At 42.7% G+C, this 24324-nt stretch overlaps 2 protein-coding genes and 1 long non-coding RNA gene across 6 annotated transcripts; 2 read left to right on the forward strand and 1 right to left on the reverse strand.

The window, feature by feature from the left end:
* The first annotated feature begins 468 nt into the window (after positions 1 to 468).
* Positions 469 to 22670, forward strand: LOC121551003 (choline transporter-like protein 2). Of its 4 annotated transcripts, none has more exons than XM_041863500.2 (22): positions 469 to 641; positions 14851 to 14899; positions 15013 to 15086; positions 15239 to 15323; positions 15506 to 15590; positions 15705 to 15815; positions 16065 to 16125; positions 16309 to 16435; positions 16529 to 16612; positions 16761 to 16873; positions 17048 to 17179; positions 17431 to 17530; positions 17693 to 17785; positions 17919 to 18003; positions 18152 to 18414; positions 18525 to 18619; positions 18814 to 18917; positions 19100 to 19173; positions 19273 to 19343; positions 19501 to 19589; positions 19725 to 19809; positions 20448 to 21413. In XM_041863500.2, exons 1-22 carry the CDS (start codon positions 608 to 610, stop codon positions 20609 to 20611), a joined length of 2178 nt encoding a protein of 725 aa, XP_041719434.2. In that variant the 5' UTR covers positions 469 to 607; the 3' UTR covers positions 20612 to 21413. The 4 variants fall into 4 exon arrangements, with proteins under 4 accessions (XP_041719434.2, XP_041719435.2, XP_041719433.2 ...); XM_041863501.2 differs by lacking the exon at positions 20448 to 21413 and adding an exon at positions 21729 to 22670 and having other exon boundaries at positions 470 to 641; XM_041863499.2 differs by lacking the exon at positions 469 to 641 and adding an exon at positions 11906 to 12616.
* On the forward strand, positions 8016 to 9640 carry LOC123483022 (putative nuclease HARBI1). Its single transcript, XM_045212394.1, has 3 exons — positions 8016 to 8760; positions 8871 to 9173; positions 9402 to 9640. Exons 1-3 carry the CDS (start codon positions 8048 to 8050, stop codon positions 9442 to 9444), a joined length of 1059 nt encoding a protein of 352 aa, XP_045068329.1. The 5' UTR covers positions 8016 to 8047; the 3' UTR covers positions 9445 to 9640.
* On the reverse strand, positions 9277 to 9800 carry LOC121564009. Its single transcript, XR_006000038.1, has 2 exons — positions 9657 to 9800; positions 9277 to 9525 (listed from the first exon to the last, which is right to left on the reverse strand). It is a non-coding gene; the product is annotated as an uncharacterized LOC121564009 (long non-coding RNA).
* Positions 22671 to 24324: the final 1654 nt, after the last annotated feature.

Below are 24324 nucleotides of genomic sequence, written 5' to 3' on the forward strand. Positions count from 1 at the left end.
CATCTGAGTTGGATAGATAGGCACCAATCCCAGCATTCTTCTCTCTTTTGAAAATAATATTTTAGCTTGACTGCACCTCCAACACAGTTCTTACAAATTTTTTGTGTAGCTCAATTCATCGGATAAATTATAAAACAAATTACTGAGCAAGAAGGCTTAACCTTTATCGTACTCATAGTCCCTTTTCACAGCGGCTTTTCCACTAAAGTCCTGACACAGATTATTTAGTATTGTAGGAAATATTTTCTGTTCTTGACACACTGTTTCATACTGTATAAAACATGTCCCTGTGATCTGCATATGAAAATAAATAGATAGGCTATACTCTATGTGATATGGTCACGTTGATTTACCGTTATAATAGCAGTGTGTCATCGTGCTCCCACCCACGTCCAGTGATTCGTCCATTTGCCCGTCATTCAAAGTTTTGTTGCCATTCGTTGGTGAACTTTTTCAACCAAGGAACGTCTCACTAAATATTATGAGTTCGGTTCAGATTTGGAGTGGACTTCAGCGCAGTAACCTTATCCGTAGGCTATCCATTTGGACTGGAAATTATGATATATGTAGTCTTACAATTTTAGTTTACAAGTGGACTCACTAATTCATGATGGAACTGGAGGGTGAGAAACCGAAGTATGGTAAGTTGTTAGCTTGTTTAGTTTTTAATAGGCTACCATATCTCTTTAACAGCGCTTTCACTGTCCTGGGATAGCAAGCTGACCAGCCCCATATAGTTTCGTTTTCATATATCAAGAAGACTGGATCGTGGAGTGCAACATTTTATTGGTGTGTGCTGGATGCATGTAACAATTAAACTCAGCATTTGGCTACTACATATTTGATTTACCCCGTTGAAGTAGCCTAACTCAATCAACTTTTTGCCTGTCTCCTTTTCAGAGAATAGACGAATGGAAATTGACTCTCACCATTTGAGCCATAATTCCCATGCATAATAGGGACTCTTGGTCCGCTTCTGTTTTGGGCTAGCCTACAGATTGCATTTGATTAGCCTATGTTGTTGTTGCCTCTCACACGCCCCCGCCCAGGTCTCATCCTTGTGCCAAACAATGAGACTGCTGAGAAATTAGTGGTATAAGGGCCTACAACATTCCATACAATAAATGCACACTTGTATGCAAATGAAAATACGGTAGCCTATCTCAAATTATCATACAATATGATTCTCAAATAGACTGTGACCTTTTAAAATTCTTTAAATTCTCAGATTTAGACTTTACAGTTTAACCCTAACAATAGTAAACTACATGTTTACTACTGATTAACTGAAAATATTAGTGTCCCTACTCAGCCTTTGCATGTCCAGTTGCTACATTCCTCAGCCTGGTATGGCTCTCTAGAGAATGACTTACCAGCTTTCCAAATATAGATTAGTTAATAAATAAATGCCTCATGGTAGGTCTGAATCTGAATTTAGAGAAGATACGGTGTGTATTGTTTCAGCTATTGTCAACAAAAACCTGCTATTCCCTGCAATATAAAAGGTATTGGTATGTTAATGGATCCAAACAATTGTTGTTCATGTAAGGGAAAGGGTTTTCATTGAAGATATGTTCTCATAATACTTTAGTTAATTTATGCTGCCTAAAAAGAGCAAGAATCTCTGCTGGAGTAGGCCAACCTCTGTCAAAATGATAGAGTCTGACTCCACAGTTGTAATTTGGACTTAAAATATATACCTCCAAAATGTGTTAGTAGTGGCACACCCAGTCATATGGCGGGGTATGCTACTGCCACCTGCAGCTATAGCATTGAAATTCTAGTACAGCATAGCATGGTGAAAACCAGTAGAAGAAAGAAATGATGAGATTCACTCCAAATTGAGACTTCCCTGCAGCATCACCAACATCTGGAACCCTTTGTTGTGAGCTAAAATATTGTTTCCAGGGTCAACTCTGTCCACAAGATGTAGAAACACTGACAGGTTCTCTCGTTTTTTGGTTTTATGTGGGGTTTGCTGGGCCCTGTGAAAAACATGGAGGAGGGATAAGGCGAGTTTGATGGCTGACTTGTTAGCTGTCTCCCCTCTCCAGCCATATGAAAGCTGTTTTTCTTCTTTCTTCCGCACACAGCCTTTTCTTCCCCTGCCTGTCTTATGATGACTCATTTATTATTTAAAACCCTCTTTCATTATCTGAGACTTTTCCCACTCTTCCTGGCACAATGCATACTCATTTTACAACCTTCAGTATAGGCTACTATTTGTATACAGCACAGTTTGCCTCTTCCCTCTATACAGGATTTAGGAATGTGTTATAACCCTCATACAAACAAGCAGTCAGGTCAACAAGAGAGCAAGATTTTGATGGGAAGAAAAGACAGTTGAGCAACAAACTGCATTGTGGGTATAGTAAGCTATGACTTGGCAGGAAATACAGTTGAAGACATTCTGTGAAAAGCTGTAGGGTTAGTGACCTCTAGCACTATATTGTGACTCAAATGACTCTCCCAAATGACTGTCAAATTTGGTGTAGTACTCTTAAATGAAAACAATGATGGAGGTGCAGATGTATTGGAATCTGAGCAGTAGGAAGCATATTTAATGATAATCAGGAATGATGTGTTTGTGTGGTTATAAAGAGTGTGATGATTGGTAGACAGAGGACTTATAGAGGCCCTTTATTTTTCTTCTTCATTGTAAGCTCCTTGTGCGTGTGTTTTGCAGTCGAATGAAGTCTTTCTGCATTTCATGGAAATCTGTCAGGGTTTCACATAAGAAGGCGAAGGCCAAAAAACGTAACTCTGGGGAGTTTGACACAGGCTACCACAGTGCAGAAAGGAACAGCCCTCACTTGGTTTTAGATTGTATCGTTTTTGTTTTTATGAAGAAATTGTTTTCAATATCTCCTCCAGCATTGCTCAACATTCCTTTGACCCTGACTCCCATGTGCGAATGTTGTAGATGCATTCATACGGTTCTAATTCAGGTTTTCATGGTACAATAGGACTGCCTCAGAAATACACAGTGGGATTTAGGCTGCGATCTAACATAGCCATGCCCATTTTACATCATGGAGTAATTTCAGGCCAACGTATATCAGGAAACCTCAATAACAGGAACACTGACAGGATCAGATACATCCTACAGCCCTGTGCAGTCTTAGATTATGTGTAATTATAAGATATATTTAGGAGAGTGGTTTGAAACTTGATCCAGAGTCTCTCTGATCTTTATTTCAAGCTCTGGCAAGGTCTAGCTACACTCTTAGAAAAAAGGGTTCCGAAAGGGTTCTTTGGCTGTCCCCATAGGAGAACCCTTTCTGGTTCCAGGTAGAATTATTTTGGGTTCCATGTAGAACCCTCTGTGTAAAGGGTTCTACATGGAACTCAAAGGGTTCTACCTGGAACCAAAAGGGTTCTACCTTGGACCAAAAAGGGTTCTAGTATGGGGACAGCCAAATAACCATTTTAGGTTCTAAATGGCACCTTTTTTTCTAAGAGTGTAGCAATAATGTAGTTTTGTGCTATTCATGAACATTTAAATTTGAGGCCCAGTCCAGCTGTTTTCTATTACAACAGCTGTCATAGTGTTACCACTTCCCACATTGTCACTTTACTCAACAACTGTATTGAATGAACAGGCATCCCACTGGGCACACACTAGTTGAATCAACGTTATTTCCATGTCATTTAAATGAAATTATGTTGAATCAACATGGAATAGACGTTGAATTGACGTCCGTGCCTAGTGGCATGCCCCTAGGGAAGGAGAAATGAAGAGAGGAGAAGAGAAGTTATAGGACCACCCTTGCTGGGACCATCAGGAACCCCCGTCTATTTGTGTGCCATGCCCTTCCTCTTTCAGACTGCTAGTCATGGCTGTTGGACTTGGCTGCCCTCCCACAGCCTGTCTGGTCTGTCACTTCTGGATGTTTGGAAGGTGAAAAAACCCTATACTCTTTGGAATTCTGCATTGTTTTGTAGATTTCCGTAGCTGAGCCAGAGCAATGAGTAAGGGTTACAAAAATAGAGCACTATTTTGGAAAATTAGATTCATTTAGCAGACTTTTTGAGAATGTAATCGTGATTCCTTTGTCAATGTTATCAAAACGTAGCCAAGTAATCTAATTGATGTTGTCTAATGGGTTGGTGCTGAGGCTCTGGCCTATCTATCTCTGCTATGAGCACAATGGAGAAAACAACATAGACAAGACATGGGCGTCTGTTTCAGTGAAGGGCTGTCTGTTGTCTCTGAGAGAGTCTCTCACTGGAGTCAATTAGGGAGACAGACCGTAGAGGTGACTCTCTCTCCTCAGGAAGATGGGCCTGTTTATCAAGCAGGCTTCAGACAGTGGAAACTGAACAAGAGGAGATGGTTAGGACTCAGGAGCATCTTATATTCAGAGATATTCATTGTTACAGCAGAGTTTTGTTTAGCATGATAGTCCAGAGCAGGGTTGGAATTACATATTGACTCTTGGGGATCCGCTAAAAAATAGTAGACTGGAACAACATTAATATTTGTAACGTTTATGGGGGTGTCCTGGTTTGTTATGAGTGTGCCCAGCACCACCTGGCAGCTCTGTAATTCCAACCCTGATCCAGACCATAAAGAGGATGCTGTTTGTACCAGCAGAGATATTTGGAGAGAGGGCACACTTCCCTACCCTAACCACCAACAAGGCTCCATTTCTAGTTTCGAAATCTCAGAAGTAGTTATGTTATCTGCTGCAGTCAACACTGTTGGTTATGTCAGTCTAATCTTGGTGTTGAAAACTCTCTATGAGGGAAACGGTCACAAATACTGCACCCATCAACACTCTACTACTGCACTTACTGTAATGAGAGACAGACTGAGGAGGGGAAGCTGCTACTATAGCCTACTGTGTTGATAGGACATCATGCTTCTCTTTTCTCAGGGGTATATGGTAGTCGACTCAGGAGAAGTGCACATTGGATAAGTGCATACTGTTTAAGTGCAGTGCTGTTCACCAGTCCCAAACAAAATACATTATTTCTGTTCTCTCCGGATATGTGCATACACACATTCAGCATGATAGTCATAATCTATTGCATAAATGAGCAACAGTACTTTATATTCTGTAATACAGGCATGGTGGACAGATAAAGAATGTCATGGAAGGTTGACTTTATTTATGGACGTTTTCACTATGAGAGGAGGAGAGGCTAGGGAAGACGGATACTAATGAGAGGAAACTCGACTCAGGAAACTCTAGAAATGTTCCAAAGCAAATACCTGAAGGTCAGGAAAACCAGAAGCAAAACTGCCTTGGACCTTGTGTAGTACACTATACAATTAGCTTTCTTTCCACAAGAGAAACAGTGATACATCTATTTCTTTGTGCAGATTATTGGGAAACATCTAGCTACAGTAGTGTACCCTAATAAAGTTATTACAACAACTGATGTAGCAAATAACATTTGTCCTGATAGTGAATGTAGTGAAGCTGAGGTCATAGGCACCCCTTTAAGAAAGGACGCATTAATGGATTAAAGCTGACTGGGCCTATGACAGCACACTCCCACTCACCTTGCTTCCCCAACAGCATACCACGTTGTGCTCTTGTTCCTAATGTACTGTAGTTTTTTGTATATCTTTTCTCAAGCTTTAAAGTTGTTGTAGAGAAAATGTGACACTGAAATGTGGGAATTTATGTCATACCCCTATAATGTATTCAGTGGAGATCCAACTCTTGCAGGGTGAAATATCCTCCCTGTGCATAGCCCATCGAGATATTGAGACTGTTGCTGATTTGCTATTTTGTGCTTGTAGCTTGTAAACAGTCTGCTACTGTGCTTGTAATAATGGGGCCAGTAGGGTTTTACAGAAAATGAAGACAGAGGGATCCTTTGCTTTCTCTCACTAACTTGTAATGAATGGAAAATTGGCCAATTACCAGAATGACATAGGCTACCCCATTGGCCAAAACAAGTAACAATACTGCCTGGAAAGAGTATGGGGGGATTCCAACAGAAGCTTCTCATCAATACCCATTTCCCAAACACAGCTCACAGCTCACCATAATCTGTCTGTATCATCAGCATCCCACCTTACCTTCTCCGCTATGCAATCCGGTTTCCGAGCTGGTCATGAGTGCACTTCAGCCACGCTCAAGGTCCTAAACGATATTATAACCGCGATCGATAATAGACAGTACTGTGCAGCCGTCTTCATCGACCTGGCCAAGGCATTCACGTCTGTCAACCACCGCATTCTTATTGGCAGACTAAATAGCCTTGGTTTCTCAAATGACTGCCTCGCCTGGTTCACCAACTACTTCTCAGATAGAGTTCAATGTGTCAAATCGGAGGGCCTGTTGTCTGGACCTATGGCAGTCTCTATGGGGGTGCCACAGGGTTCAATTCTTGGGCCGACTATTTTCTCTGTGTATATCAATGATGTCGCTCTTGCTGCTGGTGACTCTCAGATCCACCTCTACGCAGACGACACCATTTTGTATACATCTGGCCCTTCTTTGGACACTGTGTTAAGAAACCTCCAAACTGCTCTTAAACACTAGTAAAACTAAATGCATGCTCTTCAATCGAACGCTGCTGGCACCCGCCCACCCGACTAGAATCACTACTCTCGACGGGTCTGACCTAGAGTATGTGGACAACTACAAATACCTAGGTGTCTGGTTAGACTGTAAACTCTCCTTCCAGACTCACATTAAGAATCTCCAATCCAAAGTTAAATCTAGAATCGGCTTCCTATTTCGCAACAAAGACTCCTTCACTCATGCTGCCAAACATGCCCTCGTAAAACTGACTATCCTACCGATCCTTGACTTCGGCGATGTCATTTACAAAATAGCCTCCAACACTCTACTCAGCAAATTGGATGTAGTCTATCACAGTGCCATCCGTTTTGTCTCCAAAGCCCCATACACTACCCACCACTGTGACCTGTACGCTCTTGTTGGCTGGTCCTCACTACATGTTCGTCGTCAAACCCACTGGCTCCAGGCCATCTATAAATCACTGCTAGGCAAATCCCCGCCTTATCTTAGCTCATTGGTCACCATAGCAGCACCCACCCGTAGTCTGCGCTCCAGCAGGTATATCTCACTAGTCATCCCCAAAGCCAACACCTCCTTTGGCCGCCATTCCTTCCAGTTCTCTGCTGCCAATGACTGGAACGAATTGCAAAAATCTCTGAAGCTGGAGACTCTTATCTCCCTCACTAACTTTAAGCATCAGTTGTCAGAGCACCTTACCGATTACTGCACCTGTACACAGCCCATCTGAAATTAGCCCACCCAACTACCTCATCCCTATATTGTTATTTATTTTGCTGAGGGAATTATTTTATAAAGACATAAAAATAATTTGGTTGTAATTGTAATGTGGCAGGGTGGCCAACCATCCTCCAGGAGATTCCAGGAGAGCTACTGGGTGTGCAGGCTTTTGCTCCAGCCCTGCTCGACACACCACATTGTAAAAAATCAGCTGCTCAACAGGACCTTGATAAGCTGAGTGGTGTGTTTGAGAAGGGTTGGATCAAAGCCTGCCACCCAGTAGCTCTCCAGATGGAGGGTTGACGGACCACATGTGTTTTATACAGCAGCCTATCAGTGCAGTATTTTACTTTGTGGGGGGGTTGAGTGCCTTGCTCAAAGCCACAATGGCAGGAGATACTATATAATACATGGGATCAGACCAGCAGCCTTCCATTGCCAATTCCAGTGATAATAATGAATGTTATTTTGTGAAGTGGTTCCTTGCATAATACAAAACAATTTTCTGTCACCTTTTTGTGTTACCAACCTTTTGGGGGGGGGTGGACAAGTGGCTTGAGCTTTCGGACAAGTAAAAAATCTGGGCCCGTATCTCTAAAGAATTTTTGTGCAAAAAGTGGCTCCTAGCGGCCAAATTCTAAGAAAATTCTCAGAGGCATGACGTTTTCTTAGAATTTCCCCTAAAAGTGACACGAAAATCCCAGTTAATATAAAAGCTATTCCTCAAGAGTCCTAGCGCTTAAAAGGGCTCCTAAGGCGAGATCTGCTAAGAGCAGGGAAGAGGACTTTAGTGGCTTAGGAGTTACCCTAAGCAGCTGCACAAAATGGCCAACAGAGGAGGCAGGAGAGATGTCCTGCAAACACTGGATGACAGGGAATTATTGAGACGCTACAGATTGGATCGTGCAGGAATCATGTTTGTGGTGGATCTCCTTAGAGATGCAATTACTTCACCAACTCGACGCCACAACGCTATTACACCGGAGAAGAAAGTAATCACAACCCTGAGGTATTTGGCAACAGGGAAAATGCAACAATGCAGCAGTGATGACTTGGGTCTGTCCCAATCCTCCGTCAGCAGAGTCATCACCCAAACACTGACAGCTTTGTCACAACCTAATATTGTGACACAATTTGTTTCATTCCCGCTGGATGCCCGCACTTTACACACACATAAAAGGGCATTTATGGACATTGCAGGATTCCCTGGCGTTGTGGGTGTAATTGATGGAACACATGTGAGAATAATTGCGCCATCAGAGGACGAGGCTGTCTTTGTTAACAGGAAGAATTTCCACAGCATCAATGTGCAAATAGTGTTCAATGCGGCCTGGAAGATTTTGGACATTGTGGCTAAATGGCCAGGCTCCACACATGATGCGAGAATGCTCTCCGAGAGTGGCATCAGACAGCTTTTTGAGAGACGCTATGTGCCAGCTAATTGCCACTTGTTAGGGGACAGTGGCTACCCATGCAAACCATGGCTCCTTACACCTTACCTCCAGCCACGCCAAGGGCCCCAACTAAACTATAACAGGTAAGCCAAACAATACAAAAATCATGGAAATGAAATGCAAGCAATATGTTAGAGCATCCAAGTAGTGCAATATTTCCATCAAATAATTAAAGGTCTGTATTCTATTGTAGGGCCCACAAGACAACAAGAGCGGTGGTGGAGCGTGGCATAGGCCAGCTTAAGAGGCGCTTTCATGTTCTCCACGGAGAGGTGCGGCTGAGGCCTGAAAAAGTCAGCAAACTCATCATAGCCTGTGCAATATTACACAATATTTGCAAGGTTAGACAGATTGCAGAACCTCTGGAGGATGGCGATGAGGATGAGGATGGAGACAACGATGAGGATGGTGGTGAAGAAGATATTCACATTCCACAGGGGAACCTAGCCCAGAGTGGACTGCCTTACAGGGCAAACTTCACAAATTTACATTTCAGGCAAGCTGTAGCCCCATGTCATTTGAGAACTTGTGATGGTATTAAGAACTACCACGTTTTTACTGCACATCACCTGCAACTGTTAAATGCAAGACACAGAACACAATCTCTAAATGGTTTATTTTTTAGGTGTTCAATTTTAAGGCGGTAGTACTCCTCCTGAAGGGAAAGGACTTTTTTTTGTTGTTCAAACACATCAATTGTGAGTTGCAATCTTCTCTCCTGCAGGGATGCTGACGGAGCAGGTGCTGCGGATGGGAATGGTGTTTGATCCGCCGGGCTATCCTGAGTAGCAGCTGCAGATGGTTCAGGCGGCAAACTTGATGGGCCCGGTTCTTGTGATGGCTCCATGCTACAGAAATACATAGGCCTAGTTTAATTATTGTTTTGATTAAATTAATTTAATACAATGAGCATGGATAACACATGAAATGGCTTCTGCAATGAATAAACACTGTTGATATGAATAACCCTGTGTCCTACCTTTGCTGCATTTCAAGGGCCTGCATCATTGACGTGTCAATGCCTGTTGGCAGCCCGGTGACACTGACCTCAGAGTGTCCCAGGACTTGAAAGACAGTGTCGGCCACCTGGGACAGCCGCTTTGCAGGTGGTCCACCCCTAGAAAGAAACAGTCAATGAACACAGTACTTAGGCATGTAAATTAACTTTGCCAGCAGGAGCAAATTGCCAGATTATGTGGTAGGCCATAGTATTTTGCTCACCTGTGAGTGAGGATTCCCGCTTGTGTGCTGCAATCTCATCTTTTGCCTTGGACTGCAGCACATACCACCTTTTCTCACAATCGTCGCCTGTCCGCACCACCAGTGGAAAAGAGGCATTGATTGTTTGGGATATTGTGTCCCAGGCGCGCCTCTTGCCTTGGCTAGTGACAGTTGGGCCAAATTTTCCTCGTAACATACCTTTATGTTCGTTCACCAACTGGGCCAGCAACAAACCTTGCTCCTCAGTCCAGTTCGGCTTGCGATTCCTTTTTTCTCCATTTTCTGTGTTTGTAGGATATTTGTTAACAAGCCTTCATAAATAGACCAGCCAGCAATCACAGACATTGTTAAAAGCTGAGCTGTGTTACCCTCGTTAAGTTCACACTGAGTTGTAACGTTGCAATTTCTACTTCATTAAGGACAGCCCCTTGAGATAGGCCATCTTGTTTTCAATGGGGTCCATATGGAAGTGAAAGTACAAAATATGCCAGCTAGGATATTAATATGAGCAAATGAGACACAAATCATTATTTGAACAGGGTGTAATGAGCTTAAATTTTCACATATTTTAGATTCTAATGTTAGGCTATAACCCCTACAGCTTACTATTCATTTTCCAGATATTTTCTTGAATGTGAAATATTATTTACAATTATAGTCTGCATAAGATTAGAGTGTATAATTATGTTTATTGATTTGAGGGTACATCCTTTGCTCATTATCACCAAAAGTTCATTTTCATCAAACTTGTAGGATCAACCAATCACGGCTTTTGAAATGATGACTCATACCTAGCAACGGGGTCAACCACACCTCCTCACTAAGATAGGATTTTTCATCCATTCCTGGCTCAGAGTTCACTGAAAATGTTCTGGAATCACTTCTAAGCTAAAACTCCTGGCAAGGAATTTTTAGGTTAAGTTAGGAGCTCTCTGAGAGGATTCTCAGAATCTTTAAGGATACGGGCCCTGACCTACTTCGCTAAAAGCTATGTCAAGCCCTGATGGATTGAGGGCTTCCACCATTTTAAAGTAGTCAACTGGGTGGGGATTCCTATGAGTTGGAAGCAATCAGCCAATGAAGAAGAAGAAAATGTACTACTTTAAAATGGAGATGCCATGCTGTCAGAGACACTATAATGGCACAGATACAAAGATGAGTCCTCTATCTATCTCTATGGCCTGTTGTTCACACGCTTATCTACCCTCTCATTGGCTAAAATGGTTCCTCCTCCTGCCTGCCTTCCATGTTTGAGGACATGTATTTCCATTGTTAGAGCGGTCACATGTCTATGTAATAGGCAATCTTTGGCTATAATGAACCGCCTAAGGAGCAGCTTTGAATTGAATGCACCTTGTGAATAATCCATTGGGCAGAGGTGCGTTCAGTTTGCTTGAACATTTGCTAAATTGCAGAACGGTTAGTACTGAATTACACATTTCCCCAAAACGTTCTTGTATGTTTTTTAACAGACTTTGAGGTACATTTGCTCCCGTTTGGTGGGTGTGGCGAGTCGTGCCTTGATGCAATGAGTGACGTATTTAAAGGGCAGAGGCCATGATATAGCGTTCCCCAACCGACCTCCCTTTTCACCTGGTCGTTCAGCACATCACTGTTTCCGTTCAATTGAATGTTTCAGAACATAAAAACATACTGAACGCAGCCCTGGTGTGACAATAATTTTTCAAACATAGAAGATAAGCCTGCGTTTACACAGGCAGCCCAATTCTGATCTTTTTTCCACTAATTGGTCTTTTGACCAATCACATCAGATCTTTCACATCAGGGCCCGGTTTCCCAAAAGCATCTTAAGGCTGAGTTTATCATTAGAACCAACACTGGGCCCAGATCTTCTTCAGAGCTGATCTGATTTGTCAGAAGGCCAATTAGTGGAAAAAATATCAGAATTGGACTGGCTGTGTAAATGCAGTTTAAGATAGCTCTAGAAGTTAAATAAGGTATCAAAATATAGCTTTGTGTTCATTTGACAGTCAAAATAGCTTCAGGGGTGGAGCTCTTGATTAATGCGCTCATCTATCCAGTATTATAACCAGCACACCTGAGTCTCATCAGTCTCTAGTGCACACAATTGGAAGCAAGCAAGGCTAGCAAACAGCTCTTTTGTTTTTCTCCCAAACACATGCTTTTGATCACTCCTGTGTAGTTTGCTTGGGATCCGCAAAGATATCCAGCAGCTCTTTCACATAGGGGGGAGGGGAGAGTCAGTGTAGTGAAAAACAAGGAATTGTTTCCACCCATTTTGCCTCAGTTGTGCTCCACCCTTCCCTGTAGGTGAGCTACCTGACCAAACTCTGGGGAGAGCGAGTGAAAGAGGTAGAGAAAGCCAGGAACAAAGGCAGAGAGTGAGAGAGACACACATAAAAAGAGCTCTGTGTGGAGGGAAAGGGGAAGAGAAAGAGAGAAATGAACAGGTGGACCAGAGATCTGAGTTAGGCAGCTGTTGGGGGGTGGGAAACAGTGGGTGGACTCTGAGGAACAGGGGTGTGCTCAGAGCTGTTGCAGACAGGTCGGACAAGTTTCTCCCCACAATACCTGTCTTTCTCACACGCACATTTGAAACACACCAGTTGGCAGGAAAAGGAAGTGAAGTAAAAAAGGGCTGAAGAAGAAGAAGCCGAGTTTTCTGGTCATTCATAAGTTGACTACCAGAAAGGAATTTAAAGATGCCTGAGGAGCAACCCTATTATGGAAAGCATGGTAACTTCTAATTCCTCAATCTTGGTTTTAGTTTCACTAGAGTTTATGTGGTTTACCTTTTTCAACCATATCAAAACCTGTTTGTGTCTTTTATGATGGCTGGTTTGTTTGTAGCTTAAGTTTGTTCTTGAAGTGGGATATAACTTTTGTCACTGCTGGAATTTTCTAACGAATCTGTCAGTTGGAGCTTGTTAAAAGGTGGTGTCATTTGTCTCTGGAGAAGAGCGGCACTGGGTGAAACTAGAGCTCTAGTATCGGCATTATGACAACATGGCTGAGAATGGGTGTGGGTTAAACCTGCTGATTATACAGGTGTGTAGAGAAATGCAAGCAAACATTGTATCAGAATGTTTTCTCTCATTTATCACATGCTGCTGCACTGTATATAAGGACTGGACTGAAAAATTGACAGGAAACATTTGTTTTCAGCCCTGATAAAATATAAATTAATATGTCAGCCATTGTTTTGGGCAAATGTTTCCGCACGTTGCTCCAGTCTACGTCCCTCTGCAAGCTGTCTCCCCCATATCTTTCAAGGGCACCTCAGGCTGATTATGCCCATTTAACACTTTAACATCCAGACTCTATCTCTGTGCCTAAGACCTGCTGTGTCCAGTGGATTTATGTTCTCTGGGGGCAGGTCCACTATAATGCATGCTGCAATAGCACCCTGACCACTGCTCTGCATTTTTAATGGCCGCCATGCAGAACGTCATACTCTATAGTCTCTAGCCTAGACCCAGTGGTTCAGCCTTCTTCTTAAGACTGTGATTATTGATGTTATGTGAGGTTGAGATTCACTATGGCTCAACTTGAGCACTTCTGACTGATTATGATAACCGTATCCTTTTCTTTCTCATCTAGGCCTAAATGTAGTTGACAATGTCTCCTTTTGGTCGTCTGAGGATTTAGAACTGGCAATGAGTGCATGATGTTTGCTCATGAAATATCCCCTCCCTCCTTGTACAGTAACCGTAGTTTACCTTGATCTATGTGGGCTGATAGCAGATGTGGAGAGTGTACTGTCTCTGCTCCTCCTTACCCCTTTGGATCCCCAGGGTTCAGATCCAGGTTACACATTATATTGGGTGTGCCTGTATGAAAGGGAGAGAATATTGTTCACTAGTTTATAGCCTAGTTTAATTTGGGGGATGTTATCAAGTTAAGAAAATCACGAAACATTAACAAGAACAAACTTTTTTTTACCTTACCTTTTCATGTCATTAATCAACATTTACCTTTTTAAGAAGTAATCAATACTGATGAAAAGGGTAATCTGTCATTTGTGTATCCTATATCCTTGGCAATCAAATGTAGCATTGGCTGAAGGAGACATACACACATTCACACTCACCACATGCTGCTGCTACTGTCTATTATCTATCCTGTTGCCTAGTCACTTTACTCCTACCTATATGTAGATCACAGGAGGCTGCTGAGGGGAGGACGGCTCATAATAATGGCTGGAATGGAGCAAATGGAATGGCATCAAACACATTGAAACCATGTTTGATGTATTTGATACCATTCCACGTATTCCGTTCCAGCCCGTCCTCCCCAATTAAGGTGCCACCAACCACCTGTGATGTAGATGGCTACCTCGTACCCCTGCACATCAACTCGGTAGTGGTACTTCCTGTATATAACAATGTTATATTTTACTCGTTATTGTTATTGGGTATTCACTGTGTATGTATTCCTCGTTTCACAATTTCTATGTGTTTAAAAAAAAAAATGTACCTGTATCTTAACTCTGCATTGTTGGAAAAGGATCCCCAAGTAAGCGTTTCACTGTAGGCTACACCTGTTTATGAAGCATGTGACAAATAAAATGTGATTTGATTAATAGGTTGTGCCCACACAGTCGCTGACCTCTGGTGGCTGTGTTGTGGTACCTGCAGGTTCTCATGTTTTAGAAGGGCTGCCTAGTCACTACAAAGGAATTTGTAAGGTTGCCAGGCGTGTCTGCCCTGAGGGAAAAGTAATCTGACAAACAGTAAAGGGAGCAGAATGTCGATGCGTGGGCAATCCACTCTGTTTACCCCATGAAATATATCACTAGGAGCCAGACTCCCTCACATGGAACAGTGTCTAGGTGCAAAGTGCATCTTGGATATTACATTTCTTCTGACAACCCTGCAATGATACCAGTGTGTACACTTTCATTCAACTTCTACGCTGCAAGCCATTTACCATCTGAAATGGTATTCCTACTGTGTGTTCTTTCCATCTAGGTGAACCAAGAAAGCATGACCCCACCTTCAAAGGCCCCATCTATAACAGGTGAGAGAGGATTACCAGTTCATCCACAGCATGTAGTCAGGATGGCACATAATTTGCATCTAAAAACTACTGGTCCCATAACGTTTCCATATCTCCCTCTCGCTTTACTCTAGGGGCTGCACTGATATTGTATGCTGCATCCTCTTCATTATTTGCATACTGGGCTACTTTGCAGTGGGAATTCTTGGTAAGTGAATGTGTCCTGTAGGCACAAACAAGCTAACCTGACCCCATATTAAGGACTTGGGTATACCCTGAGTGCTGGTCAGAGTGCTGGTCACCTAAAGCATGTCTGAGAGTGTCTGTATCATTGTTGTTGATGGTTCCCTTCTCCCCTAGCCTGGTCCCAGGGAGACCCCAGGAAGGTGATCTACCCCACGGACAGCAGAGGACAGTTCTGTGGGCAGGCAGGCACTCCTCTGGAGTAAGTTCTGCCCACACCATTCATACAGTGGAATACATAACACACAAACAATCACTAACACTCACATGTGTTGTGTGTTGGTTGTCTCAATCATTCCACCCTGGTCATTCACTCTCTTTAAACCTGTCTTACCCAACACTGCTCTTGTGTTCTCTGAACAACTGGTTGTGTGTGTATTGTAGGAAGAAGTCCCTGCTGTTCTACTTCAACATCATGAAGTGTGCCAGTCCCATGGTGCTGCTGGAGTTTCAGTGCCCAACCACACAGGTGACCTGAACCTCTGTTGGTTTTCACTTGATACATTCTTGAACACCATGTTATTTATGTATGCGTATGCACTTGTATTATCTTGTCTCATGGTGACATTTCTTTTGCCATCAGATGTGTGTGGAGAAATGTCCTGATAAGTTCATGACGCTCCTCAAGGCCTACACCAATAAAGAGGACTTTAAGTATTATAAGAACTTCTGCAAGGAGGGTCTAGAGGGGCTGGTGAGTAGCATGTGAAGAGGAAACTGAGCTAGGTGGTATAGTAGTTTTCCAAAATCAACATGGATGACAATGTCAAGATTCCTTGGTTTCCAATGTCACTAAAATGTCAAGAATGTGATGATGTGTTTTGTTCTACAAAAATAATTGTGTGCCCAGTGGCAGTTTTAGTATGAACAATTCAAACTTTGAATATACATTGCTGCACCAATGGTTGAGATACTAAGTGCTGGTTGTTCATGTGTGTTTTAGACTGTAACACAGATCCTGAGTTCTGGCCTGTGTCCTGCCATGCTGATGCCAAGTAAACCCTGTAAGTACGGCTCTATCCTGTCTACCTGCCCATCTTCCAGACCTCTGAGTTGAACTCCAACCCTCCATCTGACCAGCCCATCCTCCCCATTTATGGAATTTGAAAAAAGTGAAAGACATTGTTTTAGCTGCTCTCCCTCATTATCCTGTGTCTTCTCCTTCACCACCATTCCCCTTCCTCCAGTCACCCGCAGGTGCTTCCCTGCCCTGGGCCAGAAGAAGGGAGGGGAGATCACTGTGGGAAATAACTCCAAGTTTGATGATGGGGAGGGGAACATTAGAGATGCCAAAGATCTGTTGGCGGGGGTCAAGTGAGTCCACAGATAAACATAATTTGCATAATGTTTTCCTTTGATGGGTGCTAGTGCTACAATCAGCGTTGGTCACTGTATTGTCTTCTATAGGAATGCCACAGTGGTCATTGAGGCTCGACAAGTGGCCATGAAGATCTTTGAGGATTACACCCAGTCCTGGTACTGGATCCTAATGTAAGTCAGCATCTTCCCTTTGACACTATTGTGCAGTAATACGTTCACACTGGTCATTTACCACGCAGTCAACTGAATTCCAAAGCACTTGATCCAGTGACGAGTCCGTAACGTAGCCACTTAAGTCTGTCTTTGTGTCGGTGTTCAGAGGGTTGGTGATTGCCATGCTCGTCAGTCTCCTCTTCATCATCCTCCTGCGCTACCTGGCAGGGATCATGGTGTGGGTCATGATCGTCATGGTGATCCTGGTCATTGGATACGGTAAAGACCAGTTAAACAGAAGGGTCATTTTGAGTTGTTTCTTAATGTTCAAATCTCTATATAAACTATATATAAACTATCTATAATCAACAAAGCATCACCTGTGCCCTTTCCCACCTCCCTATCTAAATGCTGTACTTCCCTCTTGTGGCCATGCTCTGTATTGCACCATAGGCATCTTCCACTGCTCCATGGAGTATGTTAGCCTGAAGTCAGAGGCAGGCTCTAATGTCACTCTAAAGGACCTGGGCTTCCAGACAGACTTCTCTGTGTACCTGCATATCAGACAGACATGGCTGGCCTTCAGTAAGTCTCCCCACTTACCTCCTCTCAACCTTACAGCAAATGTGGCTCAGGAGGGATACAACTGGACCAATACATTAGTTATACTGTATATCACGAAGCAGGATCAATGTTAGCCAGGTCATTTTTCTAAACCCTTAGATATAATGCATTGCAGTGTTATCGCAAGCATAAACTGCTACTAAGGACCCCTAAATGGCTGTGACTGAATTCTCCATTTGTTTTTATGCTTTTTCTCCCTCCTGTTCTCTTAGTTATTATTCTGGCCATTGTGGAGATCATCATCATTTTGCTGCTTATCTTCCTCAGGAATAGAATCCTCATCGCCATCGCTCTCATCAAAGAAGCCAGCAGGTCAGGAAACGGGGGGGGCTCTCTGCACTTACAGCCTTTTCTGATGAGATTGTATGGGAAACGGATAAATGAAGGCTAGATCATTGTGGTCAAAAGGGGGATGTAATTCATAGATGTTGGATAAGACATTTGTAGTCCTAAACTGTGATGTTTGGTTTACAGGGCCATTGGGCATGTGATGTCAGCCCTGTTTTACCCGTTGTTCACCTTTGCCCTCCTGTCCATGGTCATCGCCTACTGGGCTGTCACCGCTGTGTATCCTTCATGTTTGGAAAAAATGACTCATAGGCTTAAATAACTCAACATGCTCTTCTGAATGATGGATGTGTATTTGCTGGGATTTGTAGTTCTCTGGGTCATATTGTAGTCCTTGACAGTCTCTGGCCAGGTTCCTGTCCACCTCCAATCAGCCCATCTATAAGGTGTTCAATGAGACGGCCTGCGATCACTCCAGGAAAATCTGCGAGCCAGCTGTGAGTCTTGCTTTTCTGTTAGCCAATACAATATGTCACCATCTAACAATCTGATCTTAATTGGAGAGACATTCAACCATTGGATCATCACCATGATAAAAATGTATAGAATGTCAACAGTTGATTCTTCTCTCTCCGTCTCCTCCAGAACTTCAGCACCTCCAGTATGAAGGCTGAGTGCCCAGATTCTAAGTGTCTGTTTGCCTTCTACGGTGGAGAGACGGTCTACCACAAGTACCTGATCGGCCTGCAGTTCTACAACGTCTTCCTGTTCTTCTGGTGTGCCAACTTTGTGACGGCGCTGGGTCAGATGACCCTGGCTGGGGCCTTTGCCTCCTACTACTGGGCCTTCGTCAAGCCTGACGACATGCCTGCCTTCCCCGTCTTCTCTTCCCTTGGCAGATCACTCAGGTGTGTGTGACTGTTTACGTTCCTGTTCCTAACCAAGTTGGGTGTTCAGATATGTACATGTTGCATATGAGGGTATCTTGTTAGTGACATCTCCTCATCTCCCTACTCAGGTATCACACAGGTTCCCTGGCGTTTGGCTCTCTCATCCTCTCCATCGTCCAGATCATCAGGGTTCTGCTGGAGTACATCGACCACAAGCTCCAAGGTGAGGCATTGATACTGTATTTTTATGTTTTTTATTTATTTTAATTTTAGATACTGTATTAGCAGTATGTTGATATTAAAACACAGCTGTCATTGTATACACTCATCATACTATACACTAGTTGTATGAATGCTGTTTTTGTACTTGTGTTGGCTATGATTGGTTCTGCCCTACTGTGTTGTTCTCCCCTAAAGGAACCCAAAATAAGTGCACTAAGTTCCTGCTGTGCTGTCTCAAGTGCTGCTTCTGGTGCCTGGAGAAATTCATCAAGTTCATCAACAGAAACGCCTACATTATGGTGTGTGTACCAGCTGTTAGTGTTCACCTGCTATGCCCAATGTCATCCAGTTAAATGCATGTAATATTGGATATAATTAATTGTAGATGAGATTTGTCACCTGGATCATCTGTAACATTTTTAACTGTGGGAAAATGTTTGGTTTGTGCTTGATTATGAATTTGAGTGTCTGCTGCCTCTAGGTGGCGATATATGGCAAGAACTTCTGCACGTCTGCCAAAGATGCCTTCTTCCTCCTCATGAGGAACATGATCAGGTGAGTGAGTGTGCCGTCTATTAATGTTTGTGTGTTGACTTAATGAACATAACAAATGGACTATGATCCATCACAACGCATCACTGTTTGAACTTGCAGGGTTGCCGTCCTGGACAAGGTGACAGACTTCCTGTTGTTCCTGGGCAAACTCCTCATCGTCGGGCTTGTGGGTAAGTGAGGCTGTTTCTACAGGAAACATGATGAACAATAACATACTCAGTAGGGCCAGTCTTCTAGTGATTGTATTTAGTTTGATTACGTCTCACTGTTGTCAACCAGTTGTGCTATTGGATGTGTGTCTGAGAACTCTTCCCTCCTGTTTCCCAGGTATCTTTGCTTTCTTCTTCTTCTCTGGGAGGGTGAAGGCCTTTGAGAACACAGCCCCCAACCTCCACTACTACTGGGTCCCCATCCTGGTGAGTAGCATAGCCATGCTCAGGGTCTGCTGGGTTATGTACAAAGACATGTCGTTTAATCTATCCTCTAAATGTAGCTGAGTGTAACCTACTGTGTTGTGTATAGTAATGGTTGGAGTGTGTTTGTCTCCTCAGACGGTGGTGGTTGGTTCCTACCTTATTGCCCACGGCTTCTTCAGCGTGTACGCCATGTGTGTGGACACACTCTTCCTCTGCTTCTGTGAGTAACAGTAGAACCATACCCCTCTTGCGTTACACATTGTAATTCACCCACAAACACAAGGTACCAGTGGTGAGAAGGTAAAGATTATGGTGTGTACAGTATACTCAGGAAATGGCTGCCTCGTGTTGGCAACTCTTTTACATCTCAAAGCTTTACTAAATGGCTTTTTTGTGAAGTCAAGATGTCCAAATGTGTCTAAAGGTCATGTTGTCCTGAAACACCCTCATCTCCCTTTCTTCATTAACTCTTTCACTGCTAATGGTGTTGGGCTGCCACTAATTATGAATTGCTATTCTGGTATTCTTCATGATGCTTTATTGCGAAGTTATTGATCCTAACCTAGCTATCTATGACTACTGTTAACTTGCTGGTTGCAGGCATTGGGGAAGTTTGGGTGTTGATCTATTAAAATGTAAATGGGTGCTTTTGCTGGGAATTTGGACTGACTTTCTCTCTTTCTCTCCCTTCTCAATTCATATTGTTTTCCTCCATCTCCCTTACTAATGCCACCCTTCACCTTCATCCTGTTTTCTAATCAACAATCCCTTGACCCCATTTAACACACACACACACACACACACACACACACACACACACACACACACACACACACACACACACACACACACACACAGGCGAAGACCTGGAGAGAAATGATGGCTCTCCAGCAAGACCGTATTACATGTCAGCTTCGCTCAATGACATTCTGTTGGAGAACAAGGCTGTGGAAGAGAGAGAGGAGCCAACCCAGTCCTCACCACATCAGCCAGACGACCAAGACGTCCAGCTGAAACAATAGCGACCTCAGATGCAGGAGAAGGACGAGGAAGTTTAGGAGTAGTCGTAGCAAAGACACTGTGGACGAGATCTCCAACTCCACCTGCAGATCTGTCTTGTAGAAATGGGCATGCTACTGTTCATGATTGGTAGATTGACATCAAAGCCTGAATTTGGACAACAGTCAACTGCTTGACCACAGTGTCTTTGCTTCTCCCTATATATAGTGTGGTATTGTGCTCTTAATGGCTGGAGTTGGCAAATGATAGTTGTTTCATTGACTTGGAAAAAAGAGATTCCACTGATGTTTATGTGAACCTGTTGCAGTTCTGACGTTGATTTCCTGCTAGAAGGGAAACACTGTCGGCCATAGAAAACAATATGCCTAATTTACTAACTATCCGTTTTGGTTTGATGTATTGAACCTCCTACAGATATCACATTGTTTACAGTTAAAGCATTCAAAAGATGGTGCTCTGCAATGCTACCATCGTTAGTATTACTGCTATCAGTGCACTATTAAAATGTTGATATTTTCAATTACATATAAAAGCCATATGTAGTTTTGTGTATATACTGAAATGTATTAGTTCCACTTGAGAGGGAAGCGGCGCCATTTGTTCTGTAAAGCAATGCAATCAGATCCCTCATTGCCTTAATGTGTGCCTGTCAGCAAGGTCTGTTTGAAGCACTGTCCTGGAGACTGACTCCTAGGCTCTATGAGCATTAACTGAATGCAGTATCTCTTTTCTCTCCCTTTCTTGTGCTATTATGCATGTTGGTAGTATGTCTGCTATTGATTAAAGCTATCAGTCTTTCTGTTATTTGACTTTCCCCTTCACTCTTTCTGCATTGTATTGGTGTTGATGGGGAAACAAGCTAAGGTAACTAACTTCATTTTGCGACTAGGCAAGCTTTACCAATTCTGTCAAAAGCCGGTCAATTAGATGTTTTGTAGGATGACATGTTAAATGACTTTAAGTACTTCTGTTTAACTTGGTGTTATCTTTGAAGCTTTGCTAATGCATTGCAAGTTGGTTCTGATCTGGCCCCTGCTTGGAAATGTAACAATGTTCAAGTTTTTTTCTTTTGAAATCATTTCATATTTTTGTCTCATGACATTTTCCTTGATTCTTCAGTGGAGGACCTGGAGAGGAACGATGGCAGTTCAGAGAGACCCTACCTGATGTCTGACCGCCTCCTCAAAATCCTGAAGAAGAAGAACAAGCCTGAACCAGCAGAGTAGAGCTCTCCCTAGTTGTGTGGATGAGGGCAAAAGCTCTGGTGTGTGTAATTGTGTATTGGAGTATGCCTTAAAGACTTGGTTGGCCAAGGACCTCATGCTGTCACTCATCCAGTACCTATGTGGCAATCTGTTGTGACAGAAGCCCAAACAATTGCTGCCGTCCTCTGGTCGAGTGAGGCGTATAAATCCCAAATTGAATTTTAATGCTGCATGCAGAGTGCTTCTTACAAGGACATATTTTCATTCAGGTATTTGGTTTGGACTAAATCACAGTTTTAGTGTTTATTTTTAAGTATATTTTGATGACCTCATTTTCTAAAACCGGCAACCAAATGTGGTTCTTATTGAATATAGTTCTGTTACTGTAATCAGACCAGCTGTAAGCCAATATGTTATGAGCATGCATTGTTATGAATATTATTTGGAGTGTGTTACATGAAGGTGAGCACAGAACTTATCTATTTAGTAAAGTATTTTTATACATTTAGATGAAGCAGCACTTTTGTATGAAACCTACGCAATTATTTTAAAACATGCAGTACTAAGACGTACAAGTATAAAATGTATAACTACTTTTTAATTGTTGCAATATTTTCTCCGCTTTGTCATTACCAAAGCCATTAATACAGTACTATTTGTAGCCCCTTTTGAACATGCTGTTAACCATGCCTTAGTAAATATCAAAGCTTGCTCTCGGTTATAATTGCCAGGGAATGAGTGGTAAAGGTATGAAATAAGATGGTGTGAAGCTGACAGTGGGGGGAATATGGTTTGTGGATCTGTTTTAAGTGCCTGTGGAGTTCTGAAACTTAAATAAAAATAGTTTTGTACATGAGTCCTGTGCGTGACTATGCCTGCCAGGGCAGATATGATTATTTAACTATATAGTCAGTTATAAATGGTTTTAATGGTCAACTGTGGACCCTCACGGCTCTCTGAATGACACAAGTAAAGCATCTATTAACAGAATGAACTGTTCTACAGACAATCATCAATTATTATATTATTAAAAGAACAGCTCAGCATAGCTCATTCTGCAGAAGGTGACAGTGATAAGGCATCTCCATACCTCTCCCAGTCCCAATGCTGGCTCTGCGTCAGTAGGTACTTATTCACCTACTCATCTGGCTAAGAACCATTATGACCCAAGTGTCATACTCCAAGAAGCATCCATCATCCTTGACACCAGCATGACTGACTTTGTCTTGGCATTGTTCAAACAGGACATTACATAAAACGTATACTGGTAGCACCATGGACTACATTTTTCAGTCAGTACAACTGAGTCACTGTATAACATATTAGAGATGACTCGAGAACAGGCTTTCGGGCATATGTTCAGGATATGTTCAGTGACCTCACTTAGGCTTGTGATTATTTAGGTCATAACCTATGGACGTCTGTGGTTCCTCCATGGGACTCTATGATAGAACTGTGGCTGTATCCTGGGTCAAATACGTTTCTGTGAGGTGATGACAGAGCCAGTGCACCTTCTCAGCTCACTCAATTCAGGAAATAACTTGATCCTATCCACTCTTAGAAAAATAGTTCCAAAAGGGTTATTCTGCTGTCCCCTTAGGAGAACCCTTTTGGGTTCTACATGGAACCCAAAATGGTTATACCTAGAACCTTTTAGGTTCTGGATAGCACCTTTTTTTCTAAGAGTGTAGCCTAAAATATGCATTCATAAAAGCCTGAATAATGCACAATTGAATCTAATAGGTAGCCAATCTAAGTAGGAATCTAATAAGTAGGCCATTTATTGTGCCATCTATTGAAATATTTTCATGAAAGGTCTTTGTGTAACAATATTTTGTAACCTACTATGAATGGTCATCCCTTTTCAGTCCCTTTATTCCCACATTGAGTCTTTACATACACAATCTGAAAGGCCAATAAAAGCATATCAGTTCAACAAAATGTGTTGTGCTCTTTTACCATGGAAACAAAGCCTTTTCAATAGAGTATGTCTCAAGTGACAATCACAAGACTTTGTTTTCCTCTGGTACTCTGGTACGTCACGCTAGTCCTACAGCAAAATAATGGGGTGTTTAGTGCGTAAGAGGAGGACGCATCCACCGGAGGCAACTCAGCTTAATAGGGACAAAATTCCATCATTGTAACATAAGTGGTGCTATTCATTTTCTCAACCCCTTTACTGAAAATGTAATCAAGTAGTCCAGTTTCTATTGGCTGGCTGGACCACATGATCGTATCACAGTGGCTTTTAAGTAACAACTAAGTGTGTATCTTTTTTGGAATCAAACAGGTTAACAATGGTGGCGGTGTGCGTCAGCACTGCAGAGGTCTGAGTCAATGACGGTATTATGGATTCCTCTCATTCTTGTCCCAGTGGACCTAGAGCGCTACAGGGTCATTATCAGTAGAGGTACAGGCCTTGAGACAGTCTGGCATGCACTCAATGTGGTGGCATCATGGTCTGGCTGCTTCAGAAATGTCAAGTGCCTGATGATGCTATTTAGGATTAT

Source organism: Coregonus clupeaformis, unplaced genomic scaffold (genome assembly GCF_020615455.1).
Source record: "Coregonus clupeaformis isolate EN_2021a unplaced genomic scaffold, ASM2061545v1 scaf0010, whole genome shotgun sequence".
Classification (NCBI taxonomy): Eukaryota; Metazoa; Chordata; class Actinopteri; order Salmoniformes; family Salmonidae; genus Coregonus; species Coregonus clupeaformis.